The sequence below is a fragment of the Dipteris shenzhenensis genome, chromosome 22 (assembly GCF_047967505.1).
Source record: "Dipteris shenzhenensis isolate YYH24624 ecotype China chromosome 22, Dip_SZ_1.0, whole genome shotgun sequence".
NCBI lineage: Eukaryota > Viridiplantae > Streptophyta > Polypodiopsida > Gleicheniales > Dipteridaceae > Dipteris > Dipteris shenzhenensis.
The window spans coordinates 50192025-50214290 of NC_141617.1; the positions used below are offsets into that span (position 1 = coordinate 50192025).

The 22266-nt window shown below is 45.4% G+C and overlaps 1 protein-coding gene across 4 annotated transcripts in view; it reads left to right on the top strand.

Moving 5' to 3' along the window:
• LOC147888243 (uncharacterized) overlaps positions 1-22266 on the top strand; it is a 159664-nt gene that overhangs the window by 118160 nt on the left and 19238 nt on the right. For all 4 annotated transcript variants that reach the window (XM_087393777.1, XM_087393780.1, XM_087393778.1 and 1 more), the window contains exons 6-7: positions 4246-4406; positions 4609-4681. In XM_087393777.1, the coding sequence (XP_087249903.1) occupies positions 4246-4406; positions 4609-4681 (234 nt within the window). The remainder of the gene's footprint in view (positions 1-4245; positions 4407-4608; positions 4682-22266) is intronic.

The following is a 22266-nucleotide window of genomic DNA, read 5'->3' on the forward strand; positions in this document are numbered from 1 at the left end:
CTTTGCACTCCTCTTTGGCTGAGAATGCAATTGGGCATTGGCTACTATGTCCTCTTGGCGATTGAGGACTTGGTTCGAGTCTTCAGGGCTTGGTGAGTTGTGATATATGCTTTGTGAGCTGTAAATAAGTGCTGAAGTGATTAAAGGTTTAGTTCCACTGCCCTCTGAGTGATTAGAGGCCGGTTTCATTGGTTCCATTGCCGGGATACCACACACTCTTTCTCAAGAGGTGGGCCTCGTGTGCCGCCTCTTTCTTGGCTCACAGGTGCCCAGGCAGTGCTACATGAGTCATTCTTCCGTTGGGTACTTTGCTGATTTTATTTCGGAGCTTTGAAAAGCTTTGTGAATGCCATCTGGAAACCACTCAAGGAGAGTGCAGCTGGGGTGCAGTGTGATTGCATCTGGACAGCCAATGGAATTGCACTCGGAAAAGAGAATGCCTTTGGGTTGAGCCTACGGGTTAAGTGCACTTATGTGATGGTGTTATATGCTTGAAAGCCTTGCGAAGGCTTAGTGAATTGGGGCTGCGTGCTCAGTTGCAGGGAAGGTCTCCCAGATGCAACTTGTAATCATTTCACTGTGAAATATAAAGAAATACCGAAAGGGGCGCCACGGTGTTTGGGGCCAATCGGGTGCACTTGTCTATGTCTGTTGAGCAGGGGCATTCTAGCCTCCATCCCTTTTTCAGTGGTTTTGTTTGTGAACAAATGGGTAAATGCCAAATGGTGATCATGCAATGGTTAATGGTTGTGATATATGCTTTGTGAGCTGTAAATAAGTGCTGAAGTGATTAAAGGTTTAGTTCCACTGCCCTCTGAGTGATTAGAGGCCGGTTTCAGCTCAGCCTCTCATGAGGCTGTGACAGAAATGGAATTTCATGACTGTGAGTGACTGTAAATTAGATGATGATGATGTTGCTAAGGGGGCAAAAAGGGCATTTTTAAATCGTTTTACCCAGGTGGTTCAGCAAGTGAGCATTCAGAAAAAAAGTTATTTCCCAAGCAAAATGTCCATCTGCTGGTCAGCAATGGAATATTGAAGTTGCACGTGACCTCTCTTTTGATGACAGATTTTTAAGATGCACATTCTTGTGTAGAGAGTGATGAGGTTTATTTTGATGCACAGGCTGAACTGTTCAGCATATCGGTAGATGCCATAATGGGCTATGAAGGAGCTCAAATACTTCATTTGAAAGGATTCATTCAAAATAGGCCTGTCCACATACTAGTTAACAGTGGCAACACTCATAATTTCATAACTTTAAGTCCATCAAAGCAGTGACGTTGCATCCCACTATAATGGATCAAGGTATTAAATTGGAAGTGGCTAATGGACAGCATCAATGTTGCCCAGCCACTAGGACAAATTATCTGAAGGGTACACATTTGTTGGTAATCTATTTTTTCTTGACATGGGCCCTATTGATGTGGTTTTGGGATGTGAGTGGATGAAGTTATTGGGTGAATTCACGTTGGATGTGAACAAGATGCTAATGAATTTTGTTCATGAGGGTGGCTTTAATTCTCGTAAGTTAGGTCTCATATCTGCAAGAAGATAGGCTAAGTATCTTAAGAGTGTTTGTGTTATCTACGCTTTACAATTATCCTAAAGACAACAATGTAATGGGCTGGAAGTGGAGGGTAGGGACATGTAGGAGTTACTTCAGCAGTTCTCAAATGTGTTTGCTGATCTGCCCCATCATCTTTAACCTAAGTGGGATATTAACTATACTATTGTGCTGGAACCAGGGTCCAAACTTGTGAATAAAGCAACTTATAGGCTCTCAAGGGCCAGAGACAGAGGAAGTGGCAAGGCAGTCAAGGAATTATTGGACAGGAATTTCATTACCCACAGCCAATTTCCTTTTGCTTCTCCCGTGCTTTTGGTGAAAAAGAAGGATGGCTCCTATAGAATGTATATTGACTACAGGGATTTGAATAAGTGAAACCAGAAGCAGACCTCAAGAACAACTTTTAGCCTTGATTAGCATCAAGGCAGCACCTTTTAGATAAATCACAATTCACTTTTGGCACCCTGGGACAAGTCGTAATTGGGTCGAAACATAAAGACAATATATACGATTTCTGTTATCCCAGCCCCTCCGACATCGCTGCATATCGTGCGCCTGATGGATGTCTTTATCGAAGTCTCCCGTGCGCCTGACGGACGTCTTTACCTAGGTCTTTGGACCGTTGCTAACAAGGAAAGTAGCATAACTGCGCTCTGATACCAGTGAAGCCCGTACCAGACCTCAAGAACAACTTTTAGCCCTGATTAGCATCAAGGCAGCACCTTTCAGATGAAGTCGCAATTCACTTTTGGCACCCTAGGACAAATTGCAATGGGGCCGAAACATAAAAACAATATATACAATTTCTGTTATCCCGGCCCCTGCAACGTCGCTGCATATCGTGCGCTTGACGGATGCCTTTACCAAGGTCCCCATGCACCTGACGGACGTCTTTACCGAGGTCTTTGGACCGTTGCTACCAAGGAAAGTAGCAAAACCGCGCTCTGATACCACTGAAACCCAAACCAGACCTCAAGAACAACTTTTAGCCCTGATTAGCATCATGGCAAACCTTTCAGATGAAATCGCAACTCACTTTTGGCACCCTAGGACAAATCGCAATTGGGCTGAAACATAAAAACAATAGATACGATTTCCGTTATCTCGGCTCATGCAACATTCCGAGGTCTCCCGTGCACGTGACGGACGTCTTTACCAAGGTCTTTTTTTTTTCTCAAAAAGATTACTTCATTAAGTATGAATGAAAACCGCAAGAGCAAGCTCAAGTGCAGAAGTACATCATGACATGCATGAAAGAATAAACTAGCTCAAAAAGAGCCAACAAAAATCCAGGGTGGAGGCTGAAATTGTCACCTCAACCCTGAAGGAGAATCAGAGAAGAAAGGAGATCTCCTCCAAACTCTGGAAAAAATATCCCTCCTAGCGGTAGCTGCTCTCGAAGATCCCTGCATGCTCGCCCAAATGGCCATCAATGTGTGTATAGTATCAGTCCATATACTTGAAGGAAATGGGCAAGCAGGATGTCTAAGTGACAAAACCTTATCCTTTCCAGTAACCGTAGTTAGGAATCTAACTGTGGTTAGGGGGAAAAACCTCAATGAGAAAAAAGTGCCCCTAACCTACTTATCACATTGCATTGGCCACTGCCTAGAATATACCAATAATTCTAACACCCTCCTGCAGTGCCAATGTGATGTACAAGGTAGTGTTCAATCACCAAAAGGAGATAAGTTCAGGGCACTGCGAAATGCCTCAAACTTCTCATGTGGAAGTGCTTTGGTGAAGAATTGTCATGTGTTGACACATAGATCATGCTGATCTCCCCTGCATGCAACTTCTCTCTGACATAATGATAATGAACCTCAATGTGCTTCGTGCGAGCATGAAAGATAGGATTCTTTGCCACTGCTATAGCACTCTCTGACTATCAGTGAGAATTGGAGAAGGACCCTCCAATAAGAGATGAAGATCAGCAAACAAACGACATATCTAAGCACATTCAACTGTCGCTGGGAGTGCTGAGATAAACTCAATACAAAGACCTTTGTAAGTGGATGCTTGTGTATGTGGGTGTGTGTGAGAGCATATGTTTTCACTATGGTCTACGCCTGCTATTGGGCAATGATGATGTCAAGTACACGTCCTCCCTCCTTAATATGGAATCCCTTTGTGGCCCTCTTTCCTGTCATGCCACACCTGTCCACTCTCTTTTCTCTGGTCTCCTTTCACACCTCACCTTTCCTCCCTCTCTTTTCACTTCTCTTATCTGCTCCCATTTTGCTCTCTCTTCTCCTCTCATTTCACCGTCTCTTCCTCCAAAGCTTTTAGTTTATTTTCCACCTTATTGTATCCCCTAACAGGGTATTAGTGGTTTTGCCACCTTGTTTGATTTGGAACTTAATGTGAGAATTCACAGCTTCTTGCTGGGCTGTTCCAGCATTTATAAGCTGCCAAATTAGGAAATTAATTTTTTACATGCAACTGGAAATGATTGTACCTTATATGCTAGTTCATAGGTTGACTATCTACAGTCTTTCATTTGTAGTATGTGTTGAGGGCGTAAATTTGTCTAAATTGTTAGGAAGATAGGGTCTTCATATTTCACAATCTTTAAGTTGCGTGCCTTCCATAAAGCAACCGTCTGAAGATTCACGGAATGGTTAGGCATACAAGGTATACTGAACAGAATTATTGTATGTTTGCATGGATAAAAGGTGTCAAGTTTCAGTACGAAGGCGAATGTTCCGGGAGGACCCAAGCAAATTAGATCACTTCTTAACGCTGACTTAGATAAGCTAAAGAGGTCAAGTGCAACTAATCGACGCCACCATGCACGTTGGGAGAACAGTTTAAATCGAGATTTCACAATCAATGGGTACAAACTCGACCAATTTATAATTCCTACTTGTGACTTATGCTTTATGAACTGGAATTGTGAAATTGTTCAAGATTGAAGCTTGATGGATTTTTGCTAGTTTTAATCTATGGAACAAAAGTTTTCAATCATGGCAATGAGTCGACTATATTTTGGTGGTAGCTGGATTTGGGTCCTGCAGCTTATAGCTGTTTACCTACAGGCTTTTGTATGATCCTTTCAAGAAAACGTTGTATGACTACGTGGGTGGCATTGAAGATTTGTACAAGAAGAAGGTATGCATTCTTAGATATGCATGTGAGGTAGGAATCACACCAATAGGCTTTTTAAATTGTGGCTGTTATATATTAAGGTTTGACTGCCATGTCCTGGCTATACTAGGGACTATGTGATATTTCTTTTTTTCACAAAAATATATGTGATATTTCATTCTTTCATCGGCAAATACATTGCTATTCATCTAGATTTGGCTCTTTTTTTCCTACTATTCTCTCTCTTGAAATTGTATGAGGCTGGTAGTGGGAGAGGCATGGGAAAGTTTTGACAAACTACAAAGGAAAGACTCAAGTTTACTTGATCGTTTATGCTAGTGCTCTTCCTTGAACAGTAAACATCTCATTCACCTGCAAAACCTACTGTCCCGTTTAGCTGGTAGCACGTAGCAACTAAAATAGCTTCTTCAAGTTTCAAACTCATATGGGATTATTATATATGTTTTTAAATTTTCTCTTTTGCTTTACATTCCAGAGGCGGATTAAAAAAAACTTATGAGGCCAAGTTTGGAGTATTTTCTATAAAATTTATTCAATGATGACATCTTTTCACGATTCTTCTAAGAAGCAAAACAACGGGGCACGTGTAGCCCACATGAATACCATTCACCTCTCTCTAGCATATGACTGACAAGGTTTTTCTATGAAGGTTGTTCTTTTAATCTTGTTAATTTTGTACCACATGTTCAATCTGGATGCTAGAAAATGTTATGGGTCAACTAGTCCATGTCTTTTTATGGAATCACTGATAACATCCTTAGTGCAGAAATTCAAGATACTAGTGGCAATAGCTATGTTATGAATATGGTTGAAGGTACCTTGGATGTGTGGGATACTTTGGTCCCTGTCCTTGCACGTCATCTGAAGATTCAAGAGGATGAAGAAGATATTATTTGGAGAAAGTAACGATTGTATAGAAAGAAACATACATTGAAAAAAGATTATATACATCATTGGACATACTTTTCTGAGCTTAGCTAATAGATTTTTATGATGGCTGATTCTCATGTAGCCTACAACATATTTTGTACTCCTTTGAAAATAAACAATCAATCCAAGGCTGTTTTTTTTGTGTGTAATTAAGTTTGTGGGTTTTCCAGATTCTCTTGATAATTATGTGTGAAGATTTAAATAATATTGAGTTTAAATATTTCCTGCAACAGAGGGGAGGAGGGCTGCTGAAATGAGGAAGTGGCTAGGGGAGAGGATGCAGCCTTGACCTTACCCAAGGCTGGGTACTGAGGAAGCATGGGGTGCGGGGGCAACGGGTGAATCTGCTGTGGCGCGAGGCGTAGGGGGGGGAGGGGAGGCTGGGTGACCAGGGGGATAACAGCAGGGGGGATAGGGGGGAAGGGGGAGGAGGGGGAAGAGGAGAGCTAGGAGGGGGGGGGGGGGGGTGGGGTGGAGTGGGGTGGGGGTGAAGGGTGTGGGGACTGCCCCTCAGCTACTGGCAAAGAGGAAGCTGGCTGCTGCAAGGGTACTTGGGAACTTTGGGCTGCCTCCTCTCCGAGGGTGGTGGGGTAGGTGGGAAGAAAAGTCGCCTCCGAGCCTTCAACCACTCCTGAAACCTGTTGCTGCTGCGCGGGGACCTAGGTGCTCAAAACTCCTACTCATGAGGGAGCTGTTGGAGAGCAGTTGCCACGCCCTTCAGGAAAGATGGGCATTCTGCAAGGGGGACACCTGACTGATCCTCCTGGGATTGAGAGGTTGCCCGGGCTCTCTTTCTGCGATTGGCCTGGTGTCGTCAGTTTGCACCGCCCACCTGCTTGCCTTCTTTTTCTTTTGGCCCACTTTGGTCCATCTTTCCTCAGAGGGCTCCACCCAGGGGGTCTGGGACATCTGGTGCTGCTGCTCACGTGGCCGCTGGGTCCTGTTTGCCTAGGTCTCCCTTTTCTATCTCTGTCAAACCTGTTGAGGAGAGGGAGAGGACCGACTTTGGCCTCTGGTGCAGTCCCTCGCTAGGTGACCCATCTGCCTGCAAACGACGACACTGTCCTGGTAATTTGGATAACTCTAGCCTCTGCTGAAGTGTTTACCCTTTAAGCATCTCAAGAAGAATCACCTTCTGAAGAGTCTGTGGATCCTCTACGACCACCTTGAGCCTCGGAATTGCTACCACTTAAGCTGTGTTCTCTGTGGGGGACTCTAGTATGATACCAAAATCCCAGCTGATAGATGGAAGGATGGCTCTATACTCCCGTGGGAGTCCCGAAAACCAAAGCGTCACTGGAAAGCGGGGGACATGATGGGTCAGTCGATGTCCTCCACCGTAAAGCCATGATACCAAGGAAAGAGATAAGCCAAGTGGGGTCGAAGGAGAATGGGACTCTGCTCCACAAGTGCCCGTGTGGTGACGAGGGAGCTCAGCTAGAGGAGGAAAATGCCTCTACCGTACATGGTGACCTCTTGGATGTGGTCCCCTTCTAGTGCCAACCTTTCTTGGATCCAATCTCTCACCTGCCTCCTTGTGGGTGTGAGGCTGATGATTCTGCCTACTACTGCCCTATCCTAAAGTGACTGCACTGCCCGCTTTTGTTGCTTATGATCTAGAGAATGGAGAACCTTAGCAGCTGTGGGAATTGAGGGCGCTTCCTTAGAGCCTCTCTACCTAGAGACCAAAGGTCGCCACCAAGATTCTCTTACCCCTAGACAAGCAAGAATGTTGCGTTCTGAACGAAAAGGGTGGATACGGAAAAAGAAAAAGAGGAAGGCCTTAGCTAAGGACAATTGGCAAAAGTCCTCAGACTAAGAGAAAAAGAGAAGCCTCAAAGACAGGGTAGGAAAGGCGCCAAAAGCCGGCCACCACTGCTGCAAAAAACCACTTGCTGATTCTTTACCGAGTGTTCGAAATACAGGTCCAAAACTCAGCAAGAGCAGGACGTACTGAAGGAGGGAAACAGCCCCAGCGTTCTCTCACTAGCTGGTTGACACTCTCACTGGCTGATTGTCGACCCTTGGAGCTACAAAGGGAGAGCGTGCTGAAAACTGTCAAGGGAAGAGTGGGCTGTCTCAAGCTCAGCCACCATAACCAATCGAGAGATTCTCCCAACTTAAAGCTGCCACTATCGAATCAAAGGGCTTGTGAATCACAATGCTGAACTGATGGGCTGGCCAGGCGCACAATGCCAGCCAAAAAACTCTCCAAGAGCTGGCTGGCTGTATGCCCCCTAGAGAATGCGCCAACAGCCCTCCAAAGGGCTCGCCACGGCTGCTGAAGACCCCTCAGGGGGAGTAGGAGATGCTGCGCAGCCTGATAGCAGCCCCAAACGAAGGTAGGGGGGTTTGCGAGACACCTCACCCCACGTTGCAGCCGCGTGGAGCTGCGCCAATATCGTGAATGCCGTACGGGGGAGCAGGGAGACGATGCGCTGCGGACAGATCTCCGAGAAAGGGGGGGTTAGCAAGCAGGGAGAGGCCATGATGCGTGTAGAATACGGGAAGCTGCTGTTGTTATTGTCCACCTAGCTATATACGCTCTTCCCCACAAGTTCCATCCAAAACTCATTGGAGTTTTTGCTTGAAAGGATGTTGGTAAGTTGTTGCTCATGGCGTACAAGAAATTGTCGCTTCTTGCATTGCACAAATTGTTATACTCACTTGTGTATTGTTTGAGTCTTTAAAGGAACAGATTCTTCGGATGGCTTTCCATATGGACTTGATTGTGTATGTGATGTCTATTGTGTTGCTACACGGATAGTGTGTCTAATGAATTGGGCCTTGGCATGACTTGCATGGGGAAGACTATTGTGTTACTACATGGATAGTGTGTCTAATGAGTTGGGCCTTGGCATGACTTGTAGTGTCATAAACAACATCATTCCAGAGATCCAAATATCTTTGCTTGTTCGGCAACCATTGGAGCATTAAAGTAAACTGCCCCATTTTTTGTTGCCTTGAGAATCCCTTTATTGTAAACTGCCCCATTTCACTTTTGTTTGGCTTCCATGATCATAGTCATGAGTTTCTTTTTTTGTTGCACTTGCTTGTGCATATGAGGTCCTAATTCATGTATATCATATGATTTTTGAAGGTTGTCTTTTTTGTCTCCACATTGTGTCATACATTTGCATCTTTGGACGGGACACTAACTGGCTTTTCCCAGCTAGCCTTGCGTTCTCAATTTGTGCCTTCTTGATGCTAAGCTTCTCGTTGAATAACTTCCTTGGCAATATCTAGAGATCTGGTTTGATTCTTTGTAGCTTGTATCTCAAGGTTCAAGGCGTTGTTGCACACATATGAGAGGGGGAGCCGCAGCAAGAGAGAGAGAGAAAGAAAAGAAAGAAAGGTGTATTAATGTCTTCAGGAGACCTCGCGGGTCTATGAGACAAAGTACAAAATATATGTAACCCATACAAGCCATTGTGGGCTGAAAGCAAAGGGCACACTAAGGCCCTTGCTGAGTACTAAGTGCTAAGAATGCAAAAAGCTAGTACAAAATAGTAGGAAAAAGAGCAATCAAGTACTGCTCAGAGCCAAAGCTCCAAGTACATGTGCATGCTCCATATAACCTGGCTCCTTGATGGTCCTCTGATGTGATGCAAAGAGCTCACGTATTTGTGTTTGTTGGGCTGTCTCCCGCGGTGGCGGGGCGTGCACTCTCTTGGATCTTTGTATCTGGTGGGCTACATCGAGAGTAATGCCTCTTCTCTGGCGGTCCCCTCTGAGGAGGGCTGAGATAGGTCGGACCTCAATCGTGCATGCTCTGGTCGCCCCACGTGTCGTGTGGTCTCTGCATCTCTCGTCCAGCCGTATCCTAGTGGCGGATCTCACTACTGATCCATAGTGCTCTCGTCTTCTCGAGCTCCTCCCCCCTCGATCTCATCTGGCACTGGCTTGGATGCGTAAAAATCAGTGACGTGTGTTTGTGCTCGATCTAGCTCGGTGTCCTGAGGCATCAACTGTTAGCTGATCTGTGGCCTGCCGCACAAGGGAATCCCTGTGTCTCCGCATCTCAGGTAGAGCCCAATGCAGACTCGGTCGTGGAAATGTATCAGCCGTGTGAGTGGTCTGAAGCCGAGCCCCTCGTTAAAGAGACAATGGTATCGTCCTCGGATGTCATAATAGGCCGGACAGACACAAAGAAAATGCTCCTCTGTCCTGACCTCTCCCATTGTGCATAGTCTACAGACCCGCAGTTGCTCTCTAGGTATGCCAGCCGCTCTCTTGGCCTCAATCTACAATTGGTGGGACGAGACTCATATCTGTCCGATAGCAATCCGCAAGGCGTATGAGACTCTCCTATCCTCGAGGTACTAGGGCTTGATGATGAAGCCGTGCTCCGATATCCTCAGAAAGTGGTCATTGTAGAACAGGGTCTTGGTGGGGAACTCCAAATCCCCCTCCCAAGCCCGAGATGTGTGGAGTTGGAGAAGGTCTAACCGTATGATACGGTTAATCTCATCATGTGGAAGGAGCTCCGGTGGTGCATCCATGTAGTACTGAAAGGGGACCTTTGTTTTTCCAAGATTGGCTATCAGGTCCCTCTCTTTGCAGAACATCTTCAAGGCCTCCAAGTGTTTCTGTAATCCCTTGACTGAGGACGAAATGAGGACTATGTGATCTGCGTATAGTAGTATATGTACCATCAGATCAGCCAATAGGGAGCCCTCTCCTCCTAGGCGATCAACAAAGGATGTGATCTCATCAATGTATAGCCCGAAGAGAGTCGATGAGAGGGGGAAACCTTGCTTCACCCTTATGGTGCTCTTAACCCAATCTGATAGCCCCGCGGAAGCGCGGACTCACCCTCTGACAAACTCGTATAGACTCATCACTCCCCAGATCATGACCTTTGGGAGATGTAGCTCCTGTAGTCGCCTGATCAGGTGAGAGCGAGGGACTGTGTCGAAAGCCTTCCAAAAGTCCACAAAGCAAGTGTAGACCTTTTGGTGCCTCGACTTCGCTTCCTCGATGATGGCTCTCAGGGTAAAAATATGATCTTGTGTGGAGTGTTGTCTCCGAAAGCTTGCCTGCCCAAGGGCCCGTTGTCCATGATCCTTTGTATGGCTACTGATCGCCCTCTCTAGTACCGATCCATAAATCTTAGCCAGAGTGTGGCCACCTATCATGAGAGTGCGGTAATTCCCAGTATCCATGGAGTCCCATGCCTTATGTATTGGTACAATGGTGGTGGTGCTTGAAGTAGATGGGAATCCATGGCATACGACATGGTTGAACATCTGTGCTAGGACTGGGGCTAGGACTGGGGCTAGGACCTCCTACCCATGTGCAAAGTGCTCAGTGCGTAGTCCCTCATGATTCGGTGATCTCGGGTTATGGAGTCGCAGGAGCGCCTTGCGTATGTTCTGTGTAGTGAACATATGACATGTGGTGGATGTCTGACATATCTGGGAGTGCTTGGTGTGGGACATCATAAAGAGGGCATGCATATGTGTGCCAGACACCCGGGTCTGTGATAGGAATAGGCGCCTTTCCTTTTGTGAGGAGCCCCCAGCCGATAGTGGGACCATAGTAACCAAGGTATCTGAGGCATGGGTGAGGTCCATGTCACCTCTAAGTAGGGCTGGGAGCTCAGAGGCCAGGTGGCTCACATAGACAGGGTCGAGCGTGTGATCAAAGTGGATCTGGACATGGGTAGGTGCAGGAGCAGCTCTCTCAACAACTGGCATGGTGACCGAGATGCCGAAGGCGAAGTATGTATGGTCAGCATCAAGAGGGGGGGCGGGCACAAAGAGATTGAGTATCCGTGAAACAAAAGCTATTGGGCCTATCAGGTAGTCTACTGTGCTCGACCCTCCGCCATGTGGGAAACATGTGAGGCCTCTAGATGAGGGCCACCTCTCGAGGCCATTATATATAGTCAGGTCATGGACAACTCCCATATGAAGCAAATGATGCCCATACCCTGTCACATGTGATGTATCTACTGAGTGCCTCACTATGCCAAACTCTGTTGGGTCCAGCTCTGGTACAATAAGGGAGTCAGATGCAAAATCTAGTAGACCCACTTGCTTGCCACCTGTGCGTGCATTGAAGTCACCGAGGAGGAGGATGTCTCCCTACTGGGAGAACTCCTTGATGTCATTGAAGATTGTCTCATACGGGCTATGACCCTTTGTGGTAACCTCGTACGCATAGGATGAGGTATTTGGGGGAAAGTAGCACACTGCAATAAAAAGAGGTTGTGTCTCAAAATGGAGCTGTATCCACATGTGTCGTGCATGCTCCTCTCTCCATACTACAGATATGAGCGGTCTCAGGTGTAGTTTGAAGAGGGCTGCCACTCCGCCAGAATCTCTAGTTCCGCTGTCCCCTCTCATTTCTTTCCTGTGTGCTGACTCCCAAGCATACCCTATCACTGTAGGCAGCCCTCTCTCAGAGCTCTCATGTGTCTCAGTATAGAAAATCAGGTCACTGTAAGCTGCCCACTTCCCTTCTTGCCTTGCTGCCGTAACTTGCACCATTCCCGCCCTCCTATGCTCTTGTTGTAGGAGTGTGAGGCCATCATCTAAAAAGATTCTGGTGCCCTTCAACGCGGCTGTCATATCCATGAGGGTGGATCTGTCAGCAACTGTCCACATCTTTATCATCATGGGCCTAGCTGGCACATTAGCTTTACCTACCCTCCAGGCTGATTCACAAGTCAGGTTGACGCCCATTTTCTCAAACAGTGCCTTGGCATCTGACATAGGGGTGTCACCCACTCTTAGGCCTCTTACCAATACATTCATGGCTTTGCTGCTATGTCTTTTTTCGTCCTCTAGAGTCTCAGATATGAGCTCTTTTTTAGGAGCTACTGTGCCCTTTTTAAGTACATCCTTCCACACAATCATGTCCGCCTTCCCTTTTGTGATTTGCTGTGTGAACTCAGCATGTTTCCCTTGCATAGTGACCCATAGCGCGGACATTTCCCTCTTAAGCTGTTCATTCTCAGATTTCAGCTCATCAATGAGCTTGCATCCCTCTTCTGAGGTCCCCTTGGCATCCTTAAACTGTTCCATCTGTTCTTTACGAAGAATGAGCTCTTCCTTTATAGGTGGTTGAATCTTCCCTTCCTCCCAATGTGAGCCTGCTTTTAGCTTCTCATTCTCCTCTTTCAGGATGACAATTTGGTCTTCTAGTGTCTTGATTTGCGAGGCAAGGGAGTTCGTTTTCTCATTCAGCATGCGGGTGATTTCTTTGGCCCATTTCATTTGCATTTCAGTTTGCCATTTTCTCATGTCCTCTTGTAATTGAGTATGTATATTTGAGAGCAGATCGTCCTTGTTCTCTCCCATTTTCTTTTGTGAGCCTTCTAGGTCAGCATCCTGCAATTTGCACACCTCCTTGACTGAGGATATGCATGCTTTAATTTTGTTGTCCTCTATTTTATCCACTTTGGTCCAAATAACTCTGTATCTGGAGCAGGCTGAGAACTGGGACTGGAACTGGAAACTCAGAAACCAAAATCCAGCACTGTGGTGGCTCTTCTATGAGTGGTGAAAATGTCTCGAATCTGAGGAAAGATGTGATAGGGCGAACCTCAATCGAGTGTGCTCTGGGGCGCTCTCCCTATCATGGATGGCCTCTGCAATCGTCTCTCGATAATTTAGACTGCCCGCATAGCAGCCTCCTCCTCCACCCAACTGTGTCCTGGAGAGAGAGAGAGAGATTTTATTAACGCTTGCAAAAGACCAAAGGGTCTATCAAAGAAAGGAAGTTTATCAAAGTCTTCGGAAGACAGATGGGTCTATGAGACCGTGAGAAACCTGATACAATAAGCTGAAAGTGTGGAGCTACTAAACGAGCATCATCACCCATGCTAATTGCTAAGTACTACATAGTCTTAACATCATGAGTGCTACATCATCATCATATCTAATGAAACCGGCCTTTAGCTAACCAAAGGGCAGTAAACTGTAACTAACTTAGCATACACTTCATTCACAGCCACATTGAAACATTTCCAGCCACTTCCGTTAGTTAAATTCCACTTAGAAACAACTTTGAAGACACTGAAAGGGAGGCTATAGTGCCCCTGCTCAGAAACCAAACACCAAGGGCACCGATTGGCCCGAGACACTCTGGCACCCCTTTAGGTATTTATTTAATTCTTCAGGCAATGGCAATTGTGAAATTACATCAAGGGCTCACCCTCGCACTTTGCTACACTAGCAGTCCACTGCACAAGCCAATACTTGGCATCATAATGCATCCAATTTCGAGGTGTCACTAGAACCCAACTGTCAAGGCATAGCGAAGGTTGCTTCTGGAAGTTGTACAGGCTGTTGGTGCATCTCCCAAGGCCCTGTTGCTGATGTTCTAGCCGTTTTCTCCAGTTTTGGGCCTTTGCACCCGTGAGCTCAGCTCCCAGAATCTTTCTCTCTCATATTCTCTCTCTTTTCCCTTGGCTGGAAGTCATTTCTACACCCTTGGCGGCCTAGACAGAGGATAGGTGCAGGAATAGAGCTTGCCCCTCTTCCATGGACAGCGGGTATGGATATTCTAACTTCCTTTTGGATTTCATTTGTCATTTTTGAAGTTGTTATTGCTTCTGTTCATTTCGTGGCTCTCTCTAGGCTATACAGGTTGTAAACAGACAGCCAGCCATAGAGGGTGTGCCTGGAAAGGTGCTAGAGGGATAGTGTATTGCAGTTCTTATGCCTTGAGGCTGTTTGAGTAGTTTTTGGGACTTGAGGAATGCATTACCACTTTCAATAGGGCACAGTCAGTGTGCAGAAATCACTGCACAGCAGTGGAAACGAGCCGGTTCTAGAGTAGAGAAGCAGCCTTGGGATGCGTGCCAACAATGAAATCAGGTCCAAACAGCAACAAGAAGTATCCATACTGCAGTAAATGCTTCTGTACAGCCACTTTTGAACTCTGTACAGCCATTAATGATGTCCATACAGTCAGTACAGCAGCATTAATGGTGCCTAGGGATGTGTGCCAAAGAGAGAGAAAGAGGTAGGCCTCGTAGTGCGTGAAGAGAGAGAGAGAGAGAGAGGAGGAAGAGGGGTTGAAAAATCCATACGAATGAGGAATGAAGCCCAATGTTGGATTTAGGAGGCTTTGGAGAGAAGGGTGCATGGGCAATTGGCATGTGGCACATTTGCCACCCCTTCATTAAAGTATTAGCCCCTACAACCAATGACACACTTAAAAGCTCTAAACCACTTTACCAATGACACATTAATCTTGGCTTGGGCACAACTTTTAGATCCCTTTTTTCTAGCATTAGCCTAACTCTTGGGCCCAGTGGTTGCACCTAGGCATTGGATGCATTCCTAGGGACTTCTAGGAAGTAGCAGTCCCCCTAGGCTAGTCCCCCAAGCCGAAGGTAGTCACGGTCACCAAATTCATGCCCCCTTGTGACATACCGTCCTCTTGAAACAGGAAACTACCCAGTTTGTTGCTAACATATACACCGAATAAATAACAATGAAAGAGGCATAATAGCCCATACCAGATAATACATGATCTGTTATATACAACCAGCAATGATGATATGGTCTAGGAGAGCGCGTGATTCCATCCTTACATCAATGCATTAGTTCTGTGGAGTGAGTACTACACTCATCATAGAGGTCCTGTGGCAGAAATACTATCAGTAATCTCAGTACCTCTAGATGTGTGAGCCTGTCTGTCCTGAATGGGTGGAGGTGCTACCCCCTCTTGAGCATCAGGCAATGCTCCAGACGTATGCTCTGCTGAGCCTAAATGAGCTTGAACCGTAGTGGGCTCAAGCTGAAATGCTTCTAGGTAGAGCTGCAATACCCTAGGTGAATCTGTCAGTTCACCTTCCTCCATCCACTTGGCAGCCTATGTTGAATAGTTCTGAAACTTAACTAGATCCCTTTTGGAAAGTCTACGTCTGACTTTCCTTTCACTGTGTGCCAAGATCTGTTTTGGAACCAAGATCTCATCTAGTTCCTCCACTTTAGGCCGTTTCTTGTCAAGCATCTCTTCAAGACATCTCCCTGGAAAGGTTTTAACAAACTCACATGAAAGGTGTTGTAAATTGTCCAATGCTCTTGTAAGCTACATCATTTATCTTCTGCAAGACTTGAAAGGATCCATAGTACCGCATTTTCAGTTTAGTGCACACCTTATCCTTGCCTTTCATCCGCTTAAGTCTTGCTTTTTGAAAATGCAGCAACACCCAATTTTTGTTTTTTTCAAGACCAACTCACGTCAGTGGGGCCCGTTTATTCCACATACTGATCTGCTTCAAAGATCAAATCAAGCTTGCCCAACATTGAATGGGTGAATGATGATGAGCAGGATGATGACGACTCCAGGCCAGCTTCTATTTTGCACTATAGAGGTCATGCAATCCTTACACTGAAGTCAAAAGATATGCGGATCAAGCTTCTTCGACAATCTCACAAGCTGAAGGGCACCAAAGTATGGATAGCAGAAGAGCTTACACAAACTCAACTCAAGATTAAGGCAACTGAATTAGCTAAAGTCAGGGCTGCTAGAAAAGATGGAAAATGGGTAGTTTACCGTGAAGGCGTAGCACTAATCAGAGAGTTTAAATCAAAACCAAAAGATTCTCAGTCTTAAACTAATGTATGGCTGTTTACTCTTCAAGAATATCATGTAGGTACTCTAAATAATTAGGGTTTCTTTTTGCACTCCTTGGGAGCTGCCATGTGCCCTCCCTAAAGCAGATGTACTGGAGGGTTTCTTGCGGTCCCATAGACCTTTTGGTCTCCAGTGGACGTTAATAGACTTTCTTTCTTTCTTTCTTTCTTTCGTGTGCAAAATGGGAGGTACCTTTCTTCCGCCTTCCACAATTTCAAAGGTTGCTTTCCCCTTGGAAGAATGCACTTTATTGTTGTAGGCAAACTCAACCATTGACAAAAATTGCTCCTATTTTGTTTGCTGGTCTGAAACATAGCATTTCGATCCAAGGCAATAGAATTCGCCTCTTTTGACTATCCATTTGATTGTAGGTGGAAAGAGGATGAAAAAATCAGCATAGTGCCCATGTTCTCAAAGAGACCTCTCCAAAAAAGGCTGGTCATACAGGGTCTCGATCATTGACAATGGATTGACGCATCCCGTGGTCTATAAAAATACGAGACATGAATAATCTCGCCATCTGATCTGCTGTAATTTTCTTCCGCACTAGAATAATGTGGGCCTGTTTGCTGAATCTGCAAATTATGGTCCAAATTCCATCATGTCCTGATGGTGTACGAGGCGGATAAAAAATGGAGTCCATGGCAATGCTTTGTCAGGTTTTGTCCAGGATAGGCAATAGCTGTAGCAACCCAGCAGGCTTTTGCCTATCATACTTTACCTTTTGACAAGTGATGCATGTCTTCACATATGCCTCAACATCTTCACTCAATGCTGGCACAATAGAAAAAGTGCTCCACTCAATTGATTGTGGCTTCAATGCCTCTATGTCCTGCATATGGTCGGGCGTGACTCTCCATCAAAACTTTTGGCCTTAGTTGCTTTGCTATGGCCCTCAACCAGCTGATCATATATCCTTGCAAAATCATCATCATTGGAATACTGATGCTTCGTGGCATCAAGTTCACTGTGGTATGCAATGGTGACAGCTGAAACTTGCGGTTTCTTTGATACTGCATCGGGACTTGACTTCATGGAAAGTGTACCTGCAACAACATTCTGCTTGCCAGGCACATGCACAATCTGAAAATGAAACATTCAAAGAAAGTTTTCTCTTAGTCTTTTATCACTCAATGTATTAAAATTTGATCACTTTACTATTACGCAAGAGGTATAATCCAAGGAAAATAATGAAAAAGTACGCACAATCCTAGATATGAAGTCTTTTATCTATGGCGTATCGGCCTTAGATATGTTTAGAATGATTGAACATAAGCTGAAAACAAAAAGCGGGGAGCTGCATAGCCCATTTTTCTTTTAGTTCAAAAGAGAGTTTGATTGAGTATGCTTGTGCTTTCTAAGTTAGGAATGTAATTTTGCCTCTTTGTAGGAAGCGATACATAAGTGTGAAGGGTCCTTTTAGCTTTTTATGTTTTAAATGAGAGAGAGAGAGAGAGAGAGAGAGATTTTATTCCTGTTTTTTGGAAGATTTTGTTTCTTGACTTGCTTGTCTATTTTTGCCTAGTCACCTTCCTTTCTTCTTTTTTTCTTGTTTTCTTTCTCTTTTGTTTATTTCACGTATTTTAGTAAGCACTGGGTTTGCTCAAGAGACTTCGTGGGTCTTTAGAAACCCAGTATAGCTGCTTATGCTTGGGCAACTGATGACAACCTAATTGTTGCTTTGCTTGCTAAATATATCTTCCTTTTGTTTTTCATAAAAGTTTTTGTTTACCTCTTTTTTATTCTCTTTCATTTTCTATGTAGATTTTTGGTCTTTAGAACAACAAAAAATCTAAATTTGTATGGTTGGACATATTCTAGTCTTACAAAGGTATATTTTCTCTGAGTGAGAAAGTACCTCAAGGATTGGTGATTTGTCTGGACATATAAATGAGCACCTATAGGTAGAAAGAGCATGTATGACAGCCGCCATCTCTTTCTCATAGATCCCAAAATTCATTTCAGCATCATGGAGCACCCTGCTCTCATATGCAACTACTCTCCCGTTCTGCATAAGTACTCCTTCTCTGCTGTGCCTATGGGCATGACGCTGGACAGCATTGGGCTTGCGTAGATCTGGCAAGATAATGAAAGGATTGGAACATAGCTTCTTCTTAAGCTCTTCGAAAGCTGCAATTTCCTTAGTATCCCACGGGAAAGACACTCCTTTCTTCTGTAGGGGATGAAGGGGTGATGCTATCTCAGCAAAATAACGGATGAACCACCTGTAGTATGAGAATAAACCAAGAAAGCTTCGTACTTCATGGATATTCTTCAATAGGGGCCAATTCCTTATGCCTTCCACTTTGGCAGGATCCATCTTGACTCCCATCTTTGGATATTATGTGCCCCAAAAAGTGGATATCATGCATGAAAAATTCACTCTTCTTGGTATTAATCAGCAACTTATGCTTCCTGAGCTCTGCAAAAACAATTGCCATTTGCTCTTTATGCTCAGCCTTGTTCTTAGAGAACACTATGATGTCATCAAAGAATGTACTGACAAAGGCTCTGTGCTCTCTGAAGATTCTGTCCATCATGGTGGTAGGTGCATTTGTCAACTAAAATGGCATCACAAGAAATTCATACAAGCCAAATGTGGTTGTGAAAGCTGTCTTATGCACATCCTTAGGCCGCATCCTGATCTAATGGTAGCCACTCTTCAAATCTATTTGGCTAAACATTGTGGATCCCATCCAAGATATCATCAATTCTTGGTATCGGGAATTTGTTCTTAATGGTTATCTTATTCAGAGCCCTATCATCTATGCACATCCTCCATGATCTATCTTTCTTTTGCACAAGCAACAAGGGGGAACAATAGGGAGAAGAGCTGGGCTGAATCAGCCCCTTTTCCAGGAGGTTCTTTACTTGGTTCATGATGTCCTCCTGTTGGGTTGCACTAACCTTGTAAGGACGCTTGTTGGCGGGCTGCTACTTGCAATTACATCTATGGCATGGTCCTCAGTGCTTTCTATAGGTAATTCATGTGGTAGGGAGTCAGAAAAGCATTTGTGAAACTGAAAAAGGAAATCTGTCCTCTCTTTATCCAACTTAGAAAAATTGAGTTTTCTTCTGTTGGGCTGTTTTTCATTTGCAAAAACCAAGTACGCAGAAAGATGCTTTTTCATTACATTTGCAATGGCCAAAGCAGATACTTCTGGAATAGATTCTCCTTTCAGTTTAGCATCCAAAACATGGGTTTCCCCCCCATGAGTGAAAGTCAGTGTTCTATTTTTGGCATCCAAAAGTGCTCCCTTCCTGTGGTGCCAAGGTCATAATGGACCCGGTGGGGCTGTACTTGAATGGGGTTAGAGATAGAATGCTGGCGGCTATTTGTGGATGCGTCCCATTGTGGCCTCTTGGCAGTGGTTCTGCGTTTGACAAGGTCTATGTTAACTCTTGTCGGCCGCGCTCCGGTCCTGAACATGATGGGGTGCCCCAAGCATGATTTGTGCGTCCGCCGTATATCGAGATTGTTGAGTCCCTAGCTTTGGACCCTCTGCCTCGCCAACCAGCCATGATTTGGTGGTCTGTGTGGTTTGGTTGGAAGAACTCTGTAATGATACTCTGAGATGAGTTTGCATGTGTGTCCTCCGCGATTTGAGTAAGTGCTCTCTGTGCCTAATTGCCTCATGGATGAACGGAGCTAGGGATCTATGATATGGATAAGAGAGGAATTGGGAGATGAGTTCTAAGCTATATGTGAAGAGCATAGTTGCACGAAACGCCCGTTTCGTGGGCAGAAACGGAAACGACGAAACAGAAACGGCATTTCGTCAAGAAACGGCGTTTTGTCAAGAAACGCCGTTTCGTACACCCTTCTTTTTTCCCAAACCCTAAAAACGGGATTTCGGCCGCCTCTCTTCATCTTTCGCCGCCTCCCGCCGCCCGTTCCACTCCTCTTGTGCATCCTTGCTCCTCTCTCCACCTTCTTCAAGCTCTCTCCATCCCTCGGACCTCCATCCTTTGCTCTTGGACCTCCATCCTCTTCATCCTTTGCTCCATCTTCTCCATCCTGCAAGCTGCAGCCTGCAGCTTGGCAGCCTGCTCTCCTGACTCCATCCCTCCATCCTTCTTCTCTCCATCCTCTCTTTAATCTTACCTTCTACCTCTCCATCCTCCTTCACTTCTACCTCTCCATCCTCTCCATCCTCTTTTACCTCTATCTCTCCATCCTCCTTCTACGGTCTACCTCCCATCCTTTCTCACTTGTGACCTGTCACCTCTCCATCCTCCTTCTCACCTCTCCATCCTCCTCAATGCCGAGAGATGCTTATTGGCTCCATGTCTCCCTCCTGGATAGTTATAAAGGAGGCGGTGGCTCCAAGAAGTGGAGATGCAACTATTGCGGCATAAGCAAAACGGGGTCTGTCACACGGGTGAAAGACCATCTAGCAGGTGTTTCCAGCAAGGATGTAGGACCTTGTGAGTTCGTGCCTACTCCAGTGAAAGGTGGCCTAACAGAATGGAAGCGTGTGCGTATGGTAGCCTTGGCTGCAAAAAGTGGAGGACAAGGGCTGCAAGATGAAGAAGAGGCTGCTGACATTGAGCCATTGGATGATGCCAGCACATTGGGTTCTGCAAAGAGAAGTAGAGGGGCATCAACTACATTGAGCGCGGGTCCTAGTGCCACAAGAACACCCTTGCCACATGGATCAATTAGTGTGGATGCTAGTGCGGGGAAAAGAGGATCACTGCAAAGGTCTAGCATTCAAGCACGCTTGCAAAAGCAAGCAGTGAAGGAGGCCACTAGTGAGCTCACAAAGCTCTTCATACAGTGTGCAATACCCTTTCATGTGGCGAAGACTACACGATGGAGGAAGGCCATGAGAGCCGTAAGCCGCATTGGGTATGAATGGGAAGGGCCTACATATGAGGCCTTGCGGACAAGAGAGCTAAGAAGAGAGAGGGAATGTGTGGAAGACCAAATGAAACCCTTGAAAAAATATGGATGCACACTCTTATGCGATGGATGGTCAGATGCACGCAAGAGGAATGTGTACAATATTTTAGTGTCTTCTTGCAAGGGAACCATGTTCTTGAGAGCCATAGACGCTTCCACTGCAGGTACAGTGATTACAGGGCTGTATATTTGGGAGCATTTACGGGCAGCCATTATGGAGATAGGTGTTGAGTATGTGGTGCAGGTGGTGACAGATAATGGCAGCAATTGTGTGTCAATGGGTGCCATGTTAGAAGATGAGTTCCCTAAGATTGTGTGGACACCCTGTGCCTCACATTGCCTTGATCTTTTGATCGAGGACCTAGGGAAGATACCTTGGATTGATGCCATCTTCTCCACAGCCCGCAGTATCGTGAAGTTTGTCACGAAGAGACCCAAAGTCCTCAGCATCTATCGGGCTTACAGTGACCTTGAGCTATTGAAACCTCCAGCCACAAGGTTTGCTTACATGTTCATAGTGGTGGAGAGGCTTGTGCGAGTGCGCCAGGGCTTGTTGCGCACGGTTGTGTCTCGGGAGTGGGGAGATTGGGATGATAGAGGCCAAGCAAAGTCTATCAAATTTTTTCGCATGATCATGGATGAGTCTTGGTGGAATCAGGCGGAGGCATTAATCAAATCAATTAATCCTATCTACACGGTGCTTCGCATCACAGACATGGAGGGAAGCACATTAGGGCTCTTGTACGAGTTTATGGACAAGATTGGAGAGGCCCTCAACAGAAACACTTCCCTATCGCCTGATAAGTAAGACTTTTTACTTTTGTAATATGTATAATTATTGCAGTTACTAAATGGCAATTTGTTATCATGAAGCCTGGAATTTTCAGATATATATTATGTATGTACTATTATCTATAGTCTATGAATTTTGCATGCATAATTCATTCTAATTTCTTGTGGCATGATTTAGGGTTGAGTCCATCCGTGCTATATGGAATAAGCGGTGGAATTGGTTCCACCGCCCAATCCATGCGGTGGCACATGTATTGCATCCGCTCTGGCGCAGTCAAGAGCAATATGAGAATGACGAGTTGGAGGAGGGGATGCAACAGTATCTACAAAATTGGACGGGTGGTGACTTGGAGATGCAACG